This window comes from Pogoniulus pusillus, chromosome 3 (genome assembly GCF_015220805.1).
Source record: "Pogoniulus pusillus isolate bPogPus1 chromosome 3, bPogPus1.pri, whole genome shotgun sequence".
Lineage (NCBI taxonomy): Eukaryota > Metazoa > Chordata > Aves > Piciformes > Lybiidae > Pogoniulus > Pogoniulus pusillus.
This window is the reverse complement of record NC_087266.1, coordinates 19,656,850-19,672,122: the sequence shown is the minus strand read 5'-3', so window position 1 is coordinate 19,672,122 and position 15,273 is coordinate 19,656,850. Positions and strand designations below refer to the sequence as shown.

The following is a 15,273-nucleotide window of genomic DNA, read 5'->3' as shown; positions in this document are numbered from 1 at the left end:
CAGCTGTAAACATAAAGCTTCATTCATATTTCCAGAGCCGGCTGAGTCTAGTCCAGGTGATTTCTAAAGTGTGGGGGGGCAGGGAACACCCAAACTGTCACACCTTCTCAGTTTATTAGTTCAAATGTGGCCAAACACAAAGGGATTATCAGGTATGGGTATGTCCTATATGAAACTCTTTAAACACAATGATTATTAAACCAAATGCAATTAAAAAAGCTGTGTATTGGAGTGTTTATAACCCAGAAGCATTAAGCGGCAGTTTCCCATTTCTTATCAAATTCAACTAGACTTCAAATTTAGGAATACATTACAAACCAATGTGGAACTATGCTATCTTATACTCAAACAACACTTCCATCATTTTTTTTCTTCTTTCTCAAACTTTAAAGCCATTAAAAAAATAATACAGTGGCTTTCTACAAAGCATCAAACAAATTTCTCAGCTTTATTTTTCCTTAGTTTTGTTCTCAGAAGCAGCTACCATTTTAGCACATGTATAGATTCTCCATGCTTGTAAGAGACACCTGTATTTCCAAAATGTTAAACTTTGCCCAAGTTTAAAGGCAGTGGAGCACTGGGTTCACAATAGGAAGTACTGACAGCACTGGGTGGTGCTACGAGACTTGCTAACAATAGTTTTGGCAGAAGCTTTTCTTCAAGAAGGGAACAGTGATTTGTGTGCCTATGTAATGTGACTGATGCCATTGGTATGGCAATCTAGCCACGGCATCTGAAGGAATTAAACAGAATTGTTTGAAATAATCCTGCCAAGTAGTTCACACTGGTGAACTGTCCTGTATCACTGGAGATGAGCATCACAACTGGAACAGCTAGTACTGGAGCCACTACTTCGCTCAGGCTTCTGTTAGGCTCTTACGAAAAGCCAGCAAAAAGATCAGAAAGTATTGCAGTAATTTCTTGCAGAATTTATTTGCAGGACTTACCGTGGGGTTTGTTGTAGAAATCTAGCCAGTGAAGGTAGATGTTAAGAAAAAGGTATATGTTAAGAAAAAGGTATCTGGGAAAGGCAGCAAACTGGAAGTCCTGGCCAGGGAAATTAGGTCTACTGAAAGAAGCTTAAGTGCCGGGTACATGGGTAGAGATCTCTTCAAGACATTCAGAAACCAGGAGGGAAAGAGTCTTAAGAAAACTGGGAAATCAAGAATAGGAAATAAATTGAGATTCCTGTGTGATAGTAGAGGATAGTTTTGAGAACTTCTACCTAATCAATTAATTCGTCCCAAGCTTGCACTTGCAAGCTTGCAATTGTTATTCTGCTTTCATACTAGCAAGCCACTTTCCTACTGACTTTGATGTCATCTTAGTGCTCAGGTGCTCCTTAATACAGTAGATCTTTCCTAGTGTTATTGTGTGCATGCATAGGTCTGATTAACACATTTAAAACAAAATATCTAATTCTTAACTGTTACACTACCAACTGTTGGCTCTTTTCCCTTAACATCTTAATCTTTACTCAAAATTAGCACTAGACTGATTATTTTCAGCCTTGGAAGAATGCAAGCTAGAGAAAGATTGCTAGAGCAGAAAGCACAGGTTTCATTGCCAACAACACTCACAGCAGTGAGTCCAAAAGCTTTCAATTATTTTAAGAGCATTAACACTGCAAAAGAGGGAAATATTAAGGAAGAATGTGCTGCATCTTTTTTAGCCAACAGCAGAAATAGCTTCAGCATTCACTCTGACAAGATAAATGAACAATCAGCTTTTCTAAGACTAGCCAAAAGAACACTAAGATCGTAATACAGCTGAGAGAAAATATGACTGCTTGAATATAATCATTTTTACTGCAGATTACTCCACTCATTCCTTCAGAAATGAGGGCAAGATGCACCTGCTGGTGGTATGATAAAATACAACATTTTGTCTGCATTTATTCTATTGATTTGTGAAAAAAGAGTGGATTTAATGAACATGCTACTTTGGAAGTATGCTCAGACAATTTCAAAGGAAGAAGAGAAAGACTGATCAAACAACTATGCCTATTCAGGGATATGGATGGATCCTAATGTGTCATACCTTACCTGAGACAAAAATAACAGCTTGAGGACTGAATGAGAAAGGAACCTGGGGACCCTGATAACACTGTGCCACAGACAACAAGAGCAGGGCCACTCCATGAAGGTGGATAAGCTGGGAACTGAGGCTGACCACAGGACAGGCAGGGCAGCACTCTCATCAACTGGAGTGCATTTGCATAGGATTTGGGCAAGGTAGGCTGGTAACAGGTTTTCTTGAGACTCCAAGACAAGGTAACATAATGAGTCAGGTCCAGGGGCCTGCCAGAAAGTCCAGCCAGTATGAGCAGAGGACAATTAGAGACAAAGGCCAAGCAGACAAAAGGGTTCGAGACACAGCTATATGTTACATAGGTCCCTTCAGGCCTAATGATAAGCCAAGACAACCTGAGATAAAAACATGACATGGGTAAGCCTATGAAACTGCACATGCCAAAGTCCCAGTTGAGAGTGTCAGCGTAATTAAGGCCCTGACACCTATGAAGCTAAACATAAGTGAGCGTAACACCTCATCAGTGAGCAAGACTATATTTATAAAGACATTACAGGTTGTTTTTACAGGCATGAAGTGAGCAGATCAAGAGAATTACTACTTCTCTTTGTTACTTGTACTTGTTAGATCATGTCTGGAAAACCACATCACACTTCTGACTATTCAGTCAGAAGACCTGACGCAGAACCCAAGAGCTTCCTTCCAGTAACTGAGATTACCAAGAAAATGGAATACAACTATCAACTGAGGTGCATGGCAGCAAGATGAGACACAACTGCCACATGGGGAGGTTCATATTTAAGTGGAAAACACTTCACTGTGACAGCAATCAAGTACTGGCACAGGTTGCCCGTGTAAGTTGTACACTCTCCATTCCTGGAGGCTTTCAAGACCCTAATGGACAAAGCCCTAGGCAACCTGGTCATAAGGCTGGTCTAGAGACCTTATAAGCCCTTCCCCAACCTGAACAATACTATTCTGTTTCTATTGCTCCCATGGCTATTCAAGTGTGCTGCTGAACACACAAGTCCACAGAATGAAGGACCATTGAGCAAACTGAAGAACTTGTTGAAGACTCTTACTTTGAATGCAAACTACAAGTACAGAAATACTCAACTGAAGTATCCCTTTAATGAACACATAATTTTAAAAAATAACTTCTTCATACTCTTCAGTTTCTTTTACCATTACCTCTTTGCACACACACTTCCTTAGCTCATTTTGCTGCTCTTTAGAGTAACTCATTGTACACTGCACTGTTTGCCCGACAAACACACTTCAGTACTTAAGTGTGTTGTCACACTTTCACTACTTTTGAACTTCTCCATCTCTTTCATTGCAGCTCTGCTAATCTCCCCACTCTCTTTAACTGTGAAGCTGAATGTTACCCTGAAATAGTTAATATTTTAGCATGAATTACAATACCTTCTAGGAAACCACATAATCTTTTACATGCTTGTGTCATTGCTTCTCATCTTGTCTATCAGAGAGCGCTGCTATGCCCCACTCAACACTGAAAGCTGTCAATTCCGAGGAGCAGACCTGCATTCTTCTCTTGAAAAGGCAGTCTGTATTTCTTGCTGTCATGCCCCCTCTTTGACCCTTTCATCTGCCGTTGGTTATGCTGTCTAATTTTCAAGGAAACAATACTCATGTACACTCGGTTTATGTCAACAGTCTCTGAGCACTCAAGACTCCTATCAGCCTGCCCCACTGGTGTGTTCCAAACTTTGTATAAGTTCAACATCGGAGGTCTGCTAATGTCTTCTCGAGGTTCTGAACCAGGGAGAACCATGGCTACAGACACCTGACTGCTGTTACAAGTGGTCTAGCATGACCTGTGACACAAAGCAGTCTATGCCGCTCAATGATCTGCACTGGCAGACTCTGAAGGTGTAGCTTGGCTCTACACACTGAATACTCCACGGCAAGAGCCCACCTTTCACTTTAATTTTACCTGAAGATATCAAAGCTTGGGGCCTGCTCCTGGGTGGAAACTGAAGTGGGAGCCATCAGATTCATTCAGAAGGCAAGTTCCTAAGCCAAAATTAAAACGCCAGTGAAGGCACGGTCCCAGAGCTCTTTCACTCCTGCGGCTGTACAGCAATGTTCTTTCCAGCACGTTTTTCAGAGGTGACATTGTCCTGTAACTCACAACCAACAGTATGAAGTGAGATCCAGATGGATACACGGAAAAAAAACCCAAAAACCTGCATTTTAGCATTTTGGATCAGTTTCAACCCTTGGCTCTTTTTTTTTAGTCATTTATCTGCCACCTTCTCTACTCTTCATTTCCTAAGCCGTCGGTTAAAATCCAGTCCTTCTCACCCCACTGCAAACGTCACTAAGCAGAGGGCACCGCAAACAGCCGGCGCCCGCGGTCTCACCAACGCCGAGTTCACCGGTATGCACCGGGAAACACCACGGGACCGGGCAGCGCCCAAACAAGGCTCACGCTCACATTCCTCCCGGGCCTCCTCAGGCCACATTACAGAACTGTAGCAGAGGTGGCGGTGGCGGGGAGGCCTTGGAGCGCTCCTCCCTTGACACGCAGAACGGGCGCCGCCGGGAGCCCCGGCAGGTGCGGCGGTCTCGAACCGGCGGAGGGCAGCCCGGCCCCGCCCCGGGGCTCCGCAGGTCCCGCCGCGTGCGCCAGGCCCGCCCTGGGGGCGGGCGGTCAGTCCGTCTGTGGCAGGGCGGGACAGCGCAGTACCGGACAGGAGGACGGTCGCGGCGCGCCGAGTGGGAGCCATCTGTGGCCACGCCGAGCGGACCTCGCTGGCTGGCTGGCGGCCGGCCGGTGGTCACGCTGCCGCAGCGCCGCCGCTTCGCCGCCGCGCCGGGGCCGGGCCGGGACACGCTGCGCCCAGGATTGGCTGCGCCGCTGCCTCGTCCCAGAATGCAGCGCATGGCGCGTCATTGAAGAGAGACCATGATGGCGGCGGCCGCGGCGGCGGGGGGGGCCCCCGAGGTGATCGCCCAGCTGGAGAACGCGGCCAAAGTGCTGATGGTGAGCGGGCAGCGGCGGCTCGCGGCGGGGGGTGCCCGCGCCGCCCCCCTTCCCTTCCCCGCCTCCGGTCCCACCGCCCTCGCCTTTCAGGCGCGGGGCTCGGGGCGCAGTCCGCCGGCGTGCGGCGGCTCTGCCGCTCCGTCTTCGCCTCCCGCTCCCCGGCTGGCCCTCTCCTCCACGTGCCTTTCCTTCTCCGCCTCGCTGGCGTCTCCCCGCAGCCGGAGTCGGCCCCCGCCGCGCACGCCGCGCCGCTCCATGTGCCGCCCGCTTTCTCCCCCGCCCCGGGGAATGCTGCCGGCTGTCCGCGCCCCCAGCTTCCCGCCCCGGCAGGGTGACCTGTCCCCTCACGCTCCGTGCACCCGCACTGCCATTGTCCGTCGCGGAAACCTTAGTTGAAGTTGCCAGTGAGCAGCCTTCCTTCCCGGCGGCGGGGGCCGGGGTCCCGGGGCGCCTCCCGCGGCAGCGGCGGGACGCTGGGAGGTCGTGCCCGGTCCTCGGCCCGGCGGGCGTAGTGGGGCACTTTCGGGAGCGTGGTGGCGACCTCAGAAGTGCCGCGAACAGGGCTGAGCGCCTTTCGCTTCCAGAGTTTTCCTTTCCGTGGTGAAGCGTGGAGTAGTCAGAGGCTGCCGCATAGAAGCAAAGCGATTAGTGGTGCTTCGATCAGTGGTTCTTCGAACCCTCACCTTGTTATTGCCGGTTAACTGTTCGTGCTGTCTGTGAATGTGTTGTGTATTACTTTCCATGGCTGCGTGGAAGAGAAAGTCCATATGGCGAAGCTCAGAAGTGCGATGAGCTGAATGCCTGTAGACACCGTTGGGTTAAGACCCCCTAGTCTTGCAGCTGTATATTGGCCTGTGTCATTTACAAGTCTTACTTGCAGATCTTCTGAAAAGTCTGGTTGAATGCCTTGCCCACAATTTATCTTACCAAAATGTCATTCCAACAAATAATGTTTTTAAATTATTAATATTAAAGGGATTTTGAAATAACCAAGCTGGAAAGTTTGCTTGGTGTAGATAATTGATCAGTGGTCAGTACCTGAACAGTTGCAGTTTAAAGCCTAGCTGAAGTGGGCAGACTGTAAAGCAGCCTTGGTTTACTTCCAAGTGTCCTGTCAAAACACGTGTATGTTGCTCTTTGTGAAATCAAAGCCTGAAAAACATGACTGTATTTCCAACGGAAAAGTGAAGGTAGATAGCTTAGCAACAAGTACTAGTCCTTTTAGAGGAAACATGCAAATCACAGATTACTGGACATTCTCATATAATGTCTGTGTATCAGTTTTGAAATAACACAGTTACTCTAATAACCAGGAGTGTTTGTGTAGAGAAAATCAGTAGTAAGTAGTATTATGAGACAGAACACAAGTGGATGGAAGCTGGCAGTTAGGTAGTTTTCAGTATTAAACTGATGTTACTTGGAGCATCACATCCAGAGTTTTGTATTTTGCTTGAAAACTTAGCGTTACTTGTGTCAGTATCATTTACCCAGTGTTGCTGTGCCGTTCTAGAGGGGAGATACAGCTTGATGTGGAGCTAAAGTAAATAATGCAGTGAAAAGTTTCAGCCCTTGTAGAATGTTTGTACTTCTGTTAAAGAGCAGATGCTAAACTTGCTGGTAAAAATATGTCTTGGGTTTGCAAGCACATTGTTAGGAACTTTCTTGGATTTCTAGGTCACTTTCTCTTGCCAGTGAAAACTGACTTGTGGTCATTAGCTTTTTCTCTTTGTTCTTTTCCCTTTTTCACAGCTGCTCTTGGAAATTTCATAGACTGCACTGAACTGACAAGAGTTGGTTAGGTGGCTTTTCCTGAGGAAGCTGCATAAAACAGAGATAGTAAGCTAAAGCTACCCATGAGGCAAGGAACTCAGAATTAGGCTTTGAGCTGGATTTGCTGTAGAAGAACTATGAGAACCTGTTTAGGGTTATTGCTTGATATTTCTTCTCAAAAATCATGAAGCCTTTGGAGTGATGAAGGGGAGGAGGAGTGCAGCTCACCAGGTGCTTTACAAAGGTGAATGTGAGTCCTCAGAAACTGAAAGGATTATATGTTCTGCTCTTGTTCTTTCTAACAACTGAGGAAAAACAAGGACCACATTGTGTTTCAGGACTGCAGCTGGGTAGTGGTGATGTTAGTTCAATTTAGCCAAAAGTCTACACTGTTTGGTAAAATCTGATAAAAGGTCTACTTGAAGATGAGGGTAGGAACTAACTGTGTGTGACACTTGGGAAACATGAACTGATCAGGTAAGTTGTTGGACTCACTTAGAAAGCTGTTTATGTAAAAATCTAAGGACTTGAGGGAGGATGGTGAATATAGTGCTAGTAATGGACCTCATGCACAGAGACTGGGACCTTGCAGTGGAGCCATACTGGAAGCAGTGGGATGGGGCAGAGCTGTGAAGGATCTGAGAATGGCAGAACGTTATAACTCGTCAGGAAGTCGTGGAAAGATTCAGCAAGTCTTTCTTGAGGCAGTCTGGCAGCTGACACAGTAGCAATCCTTACAAAATGCAGTTGACTAAGGAGGCATGAAAGGTGGTGCAACATACCTGAGCATGGGGCAAGGAGTGGTGGTGGTTTATGTGATATTTTTATTGATTTCAAACTGAAATACTGAGCCTTCGGGAGAATAATGGACTAGAAGAATTCAGACATGCTAATAAGAGACATGAATGTGTTTAAGTTTCCTTGAGGGTAGGTATGGATTACTGTGAACTCTCTAAATCTTCAGTAAATATTTTCATAATTCTTCTCTTTAACTTGCTCTGGGTTAGTTGAGTTTTCCTTTTGGAAAACTGATTTTTTGTATGTTGGGTAAATGATATGTTAGCTCTGATCTCTTAAACTGCTGATCTTTATTGACTTGACAAACTATGGCATGCAATGCATAAACACCAGAAAGATTCAATCTGTTATCTCACCAAACTTTTCTATGGCTGTATGGAAATTCCTTTCTTTTGTTACCAGTAGCACCTTTCAAGAGGTTCTACATAGCCCACTTTCAAAATGTTTAGTTCAGAAAATCATTGAAATTTGGTCTAAGTTGAAGAGTTACAAAAGATAAACATGTAAACTCAAAAGATGAGTTGTCTTTAGCTGCTCAATGTGCCTTTGAGTGCTGGTCCTGTGACAGTTTTCTTTCATGCGTGTAAGAATTTTTGCTATAAATATGTGCTTTTTAGGGTGCTTAATCCTTTTCCAATAAAGCTAAATGTGTTTACTTCAAATAAGGTACCCATAGTGCCTTGTAACTTCAAGTGTAGCACTGTGGTTGTTCAGTTCCACATGCACCTTTGACCCATGAGACTGTCTTGGTGAAGACCATAACAAGTATTTCTGTGAGCTGCACAGATTTACTGCTTGTCCATTTTCAACTGGGGTGGCATTCCCTATCCAAATGTATATGGTTTCTATTATATTATTTTTAGCTCAGATAGTAATTAATGCCAAATATAATTAGTATCAGTTAAGCACTGTTTTATTAAGTGCCTTCATGGATGAGAGAAGACATAGAGTGTACTATTAAGAAATGTGTCATCCCATAGATGAAAAGCTGAAGCAGGAAGCATGCATAAGACTGTTTAGTTATTGCTTAGAGGTTTTTTTAAGTGGGTTGAAATTTTTTAGCATGAGATATTCTGTGACACCTCAGTGGAAATTCACAGGTTATAGCTTGCTTCCACAATCTCTGTCCAAAATGGGATGTTCTGTTCCTACCTGCAGCTCCACTTTCTCCCTTGTGACCCTGTGATGAACATATTAATATTGCTGAGATGGCATAGGAATTAACCAAGGGAATGGATTTTTGTCAGGTTAGCAAGATGAATTGGCTCTCTGTGCAGCCATTTAGGTTGCAGAGCTAGCATGGGAAGGGCTGAAATTAGATTGCTGGACATGTACAGGGCTGATCTGCCCCTATTAGCAGTGGTGAGCTGTCAGGTTGGCTCAAGTGTATCATATACCTTCACTGTACAATTTACTTGCTAACTCAGACTGTCTTGATAGTAGAAGTGCCAGACTTTTCTTAGACATGCACAATGAAAAGACAAGAGGTTACAAGTTTCAGAAAGGGAAATTCCAGCTGGAAAGAAGGAAAAAATCTAAAAAATCACAGTAAGTGTGGCTGGTGAGTCTGTGCCATCTCCCATTGTGGTGGTTTGGCCCTGGCTGGGGGCCAAATGCCCACCAAAGCCACTCTATCACTCCCCCCCATTAGATGGACAGGGGAAAATAATAACAGAAGCCAGTAAACCAGTTATAAGATAGAAGCAATTTAATAATAGTAATAAGCACAGGCGAAAGCCGAGAGAGATGTTAATCTCTGTTTTACATCAGCAGGATGATGTGAAGGTCGGTCTCAGGAAGCAGGGTGCTCTACACATAATAGTTCCCCTGGAGGACAGATGCTACCTACAAATCTCCCCAGACTTCCTTCTTTCATTTAGTTCTTATATCTGAACTGATGTCCTGTGGCATGGAATATCCCTTTGGCCAGTTTGGGTCAGGTGTCTTGGCTATGTCCCCTCAGACTTTCAGGGTGGGGAAACGGTAGAAAAGCACAGCCTGGGTGCTCAGATCAGCAGTAGCCAAAACACTATAGCACTGCAAAGTACAGCACTAGAAAGATCCTTTGAGGAGAATTAACTCCAGCTCAGCCCAAACCCAATACACTCATCTTTGGAAATACTTAAAACTTGACTAAACAAGGTCCTGAGCAACCTGATCTAACTGTAACACAAGATCTCTTTTGGCCAGGGGAGTGAATGAAGAGAGGTCTAGAGGTCCCTGTTATTATAAGCTACTCTATGCAGCACAGATATGGGTAACATTAACAGAACATTTGAGCAGAGACTTTTGCAGAAGGATTTACTTCCTTAGAAGTTTGTAAATATTCTCATTTCATTGGGCTCTGTTTTAGGGGTGTGAGAATTCACATGTTACCTTCTTGAGGTATTACTTGGTTTGTGGCTTATCCTGCTCTTCTGAGGGGTTTCAAGCTACAGCTGGATAGTCTGACAATGGTCATATAAACTTCTCTTTAAGATGTTGTAAGTTTATAAAATAGGAATGTAGGAATAGGAATACATTATTATCCTTAAAATCTGAAACTGTTTGGGTTTGTTTTTTTTTATATCCTCTATCCCAATGATCTATACAATTGGTTTTTTTTTTGAGCTGCTTTTCTTGGAGTTCAGGGCTATGACAATTCTCCTTCCATGAGGAAGTTCAATTTCCCTTTGATGCCTGTCTTTGCTGTGGGGCAGTTTTTCAGACTGCAAAGCATGGCTGATAGTGAGGGTAAAAGGAAGAGATGGACTAGCTCCAGTTTTGCTGTGGCAGGTTATATGTTGGAAAACATCAAATGAATTAATTGTTCCAATGCTGAGAATTTTTGTTGAAGTCCTGTAAGTTATCACCAAGCAAAACAAGGTGGATGTGTGCTGTATTATAGCTGTATTAGACCAAATATATGTCCAGATGAATTCTGTTTCCAGTGATCCCCTCCAGCTGCTGATTTAGAGAAGGGGTCTGAAAAATAAGGACAATCATTTTGCTAGTATACACTTCTCCTATTTTGAATTAGCAATTTGAAGAGCTCAAGGTGGCTTTGTTGTGTTTAATCATTTTTGTCCATGGATATGTCCATTTATTTCTAGAATGCATTTGTGGTTTTAAGTTTCTTAGTTTTTATTATTGATAGTAATGAGTTTCCCAGGTGTTTTTGGATAAAAACAAGTTATTGAGAGAAGCCTCCTGCTAGGTCATTTCATTGATTCTTAAATTATGAGAAATACCTGATCATTGCTCTGATTTTTTTTTTTTTTTTGTTCCCTTGTGATATCCTATATATTTTTTAATAGCTCTGTGTCATGTTGCATCTTCCAGTGATCTGTTTGCGAACTGAAGGGTCTTGTCAGTTTTCTGTGTGAGAGATTTCCCGTACATCTGATCACCCTTTTTCTCTAGCTTTTAGGTTTGTGATACCATTTTTGAGACAGACTGACCATAACTGCATTTTTTGGTGATGTGTGTACTCAATTTTAAATGATTGTCTATGTTTTGTATTTTTCTGTATTCCTTTCCCAACTGTACTTAACATTGTGCTTTTCTTTATTACTTCAGTGCAGCAAGGTAATGTTTTGTGAAGACCGTGCCCAAGCCATCCACATCTTTTTATGCAATGGTACTAAGTAAAGTAATAGTCCATCATATGTATGTGTAGTTCTTCCTTTTGCTTAAGAACTGACATGGTTGGTGCATTTTACAGGCATACAGTTCAGATTACAGCTTGAGAGATAAGTACATACAGTATGTGGCACGCTAATGAAACTTTTACCTGGGAGCTCAGAACTAATATGCATGGAGTGTACCTGAAGCACATGATACTAAGGGTGAAGAATTCAGAGTAGTGAGGATTGATACAGATTCTGATACCCTTGTAAAAGAATATAATATAATGAAGTGAAGTTCTTCATGCTTAGGGTTTATTTTCCCTGACTGTTTCACAGAGGGAGCGTTGTCTTTTTGATTTAAGATGATGTTTCACACTGATTTGCCTTGTGACTGATGCATTGGCTTATTTCTGTATTTTGTTCTGAGTTGTCAGTGAAAATAGTGTGTACTCTTGGATTCATCTACTTGGGAGCTTCATTAGTCCGTAACTCCATCTGGGTAATTTTTCAGGCACTACCTACTGCTGTCTTCCCTTTAACCTGCTTCCTAAGAGTCTTATCGTTGTTACGCTAATCTGTGTTCATTAGTTAATTAACAGCTTTCCATATGGAGGAGGAGAAGAAATCCTTTTGATTATTAAGTTGAGCTGATGGTGTCACAAGCAGCTAAGTAAAATGTTCCTTTCCATCAATTTCTGGCACTGTTTTGATTCTAAAAATTCTGTCTGTATTAGATATACCTCAAAATCTGCTACTTCCGAGACTCAATGACTGGCAAGCTGTAGAGTGCTGCCTTTGGCTTTATCAAAACATAGAGTAGCAGTACACCCGCCTTGGTGGCTACATACTGAACTGGATTGGGAAGTGGATGTAGTGAGTAAAGGATTTTTTTAATGCAGGTAGTTTTCACTGTGCTGCATTACAAACAATTTTGCTACCTTGATAGAGATGAAAAAGTTTGCCTATGTTCCTGAAAGAAACTTTGATCAAATTATTCTGTTAAACCATTTAGGAAGCAGCAGATGTAATTCCCTTTGTCTTAATATCAAGAATGTTGTTGGGTTTTTTTAATAGAAAATACATTTAAAGTTATTTGGACTAATTTAGGAGCAAGTCAATCAAGCTTTATTGCTTTTGTTACTCTAGAGGTCAGATAAGTTGGATACCTAATTCAAAATGTACAGAACTGTTAAGCAAAATAATAGAGGGACAGCCATAGTAGTGTTAAAAACATTACTCATGCCAGAGTCTTTTGAAGGCTTTGTATAATTAATTTGTGGTTGTGGAATCAATGAAGTATAGAAAGGTGTTTTCCTGTTTATGAAAACAATCCCTAGGATTTCAGAAGGCTTGGCCAGGATGAAGCACATTTCATAGAAGCCTAAGCCATCTTAACAGTGAGTTACTGAGAAACAACATTGCTTGTCTTTTCACTGGTTGTATTGTCTGCATTGCTTCTCTGGGAACCACAACCTTGGAGTTCTGTGGAGGCAGCTCCTGTTCACTACTCTCGTCTTAGATCAGGATCCTGTTGTGATGAAAGAAGAGAATAATACCAGCATCCTTCACAAATGTGTTTTGGAATCTTCATGGGAAGAGCTGTGGAAAAGTTACATGATACTTGTTTCTTTGTGTGCTTTACCGAAATCTTCTGTTTTCCTGGCAAAGGTAGACTTTAATGCTTAGACTGCTGGTGTTTTGAAACGGTTGTTCTGATACGACATTAAGGCTGTATTGGAGTAGCAGTTACATTCCTTGAGTTTTTAGTTTTTCAGAAATGGGTAATTTGATGAGTTTGAAAACACTAAAAGGTAGTTGAGCCATGTTCAAGCAGTTCTTCAGGCTGCTTTGGAAGGAGCTTGAATTTGACTCTTTCACATCACAAGTAAATATCCTGGCTGCCGAGGTTTTTGCTCCAGCAACAGGTGAAAGTGGGTAGAGGCAGTTTGTAGAATGCATAGATAATCTAGTCTGATTCCCTTGCTAACACAGGAGTGCCTAGATCATGTGGCACAGGAACCAGTCCCAAAATGGGCTGCAGCGTTGTTAACATGGAGTCTGGAAATACAGTAGTTGTGTGTACTCCAGAGGCTGGTGGATTGTCCTGTACCACAAGGAATCTGTGACTCTGGGACTTAAGTACTGGTTTGTACAGAGTTTGATGGTCAGTTGAGTGCTAGACCAATTACATATATCCTTTATTATTATAAAACAACATTCTAACTCTTGTGTCATTAGTGATGATATGCAATCAGTATCAGAGTTAACAAACAGCAGAAACAATTGTACAAATGTGAATCACATTGGCTCATTTGTGTGCTCATTGAGGAGTTGCTGCACAGCTGCCACCTCTGTCACAGGGTACCAAAAGAGAAGTCATACCTCCATGTATTGCCTGAGGATAGGGGAAGAGTTCCCATGCTGTTGATGTGTGGGCAAGTATCATCCTTTCTGGAACAGGATCTACATGTGTAGCTTCTCTGCCTTGGGCATGCAGCAAAGTCTCTTTCTGATGATTTTGTCTGACTCTGCCACTAGGTGGTCTTTAGGGTTTTGAAATGAATGCCCCACAACTCTGTCTGCCATGGTTTGGTCATGGCATTACATGGGCTCTTCAGTCAGTTCTTCATTCATTTTGCTATGGCTTTACTCAGGCATTGTTGGCAGACCCTGCCTGTCTGCTGTGTGTTTGACTTTAGTGTTTAGAATTCTGTTTCCTCCTACGCTACACCCCTCATCTTAAAGCTACCTTTTACACCTTGGTTACTGGTAGATTTCATGGGGACTTCTCTACAACGTCTGTAGGTATATACTTATGTATGGGTATGCAGTAACTGGAGATCCCCAAATGGAAGATTGGATCTATGTCTCTTGTTGCAACGGGACTGCAGCCCTGGGGAGAGAAATGTGGAGGGGAAATGTTCCCACCTTACAGCTAGAGATTCCTGGTTGATATTGGAAGCCTTAAAACTTAATTTGTGTGTTGTTAAAGCAGTGGCTGAAAGAATTTATATTTCACTGATCTTATGTGCAAACAGAGCTTTGCATGTTTTCTGCTCTGATCACAGGTTTTGGATTTATTCTTTGATTAAAGTCTTTAACTGTTCACATTTAGCTTTTTATCATCTCTTTAGTCACTGACTTCTATTTGTTTTGCTAATAGTGTTGCTGGTATTTGACTTTTTCTTTCAACCTCTTTTTTGGTACCTTCCCAGATGGCTACATCTAGCATCATTATTGAGAGAATGTGCAAATAGATTTACAAAACATGTACACTCCTCTCCAATGAAGAAAACACTCTCCTTACCTGTCAGCAAGACTATCAAAAGCCTTACCCAAACCCCAAACACACTTCTTCCTGAGAGATTTAGGAAGGCTTACTGCAAAGCCTTTATTTTTGTGAGGTTGTTTTAAGTGGGATTAAGAACAGGTGTTGAGTAGCTGCAGGATAATGAATTGTTCAGTGGGGAATATATAAATATTCAATTGTAATATCAAAGGAAGTGGCAGTATTGTTTCTGGAACTATTCTTCTCCTCATGTTACAATAACATTCCCTCTAAGAGTGCTAAGAATAAAATATGTAATTATGACCACATTTCTTCACAGTGATTTTTTAGTAAGTATGTGGAAGATCCCTGTGACACTTCAGAGCATGAGATGTAGCTGATTTATGCAGGTTTCTCAGAGTGGGCTCAGGCACTTTAAGGGAATCTTAAAAAATGCCTCTTTTGAAAAAAAGCCAAAAATATATGGATGTAGAATAAAAGAAAAATACTATCAAAAACTCTTTTAGGAGAGGATTTATCAACATATGTGTTGTGTGTCTGCTCGTCTGTGTGTTGGAGGATGAATAGAGATATGGGAATTCTTCAGTAACATGGTTCAGGCTGTATCTGCAAGAGCAGAATAAAGTAGTGAAAAAAGGTAGAAATAAAGTAGTGAAAGAAGGTAGAGGGCTCTGGAATGGACTGTTCAGGGAGGTGATGGAGTCACCATCCCTAGAGGTCTTTAAGAAAAGATTTGATGTGGCACTTGGTGGTATGGTTTAGCTGAT

General features: G+C 42.7%; 1 protein-coding gene across 1 annotated transcript in view; it reads left to right on the top strand.

Annotated features, from left to right (window-relative positions):
- Positions 1 to 4,822: 4,822 nt before the first annotated feature.
- XPO4 (exportin 4) overlaps positions 4,823 to 15,273 on the top strand; it is an 87,037-nt gene continuing 76,586 nt past the window's right edge. Inside the window, exon 1 of the mRNA XM_064171702.1 lies at positions 4,823 to 5,041. Within this exon, the coding sequence (XP_064027772.1) occupies positions 4,964 to 5,041 (78 nt within the window). The 5' untranslated portion in view covers positions 4,823 to 4,963. The remainder of the gene's footprint in view (positions 5,042 to 15,273) is intronic.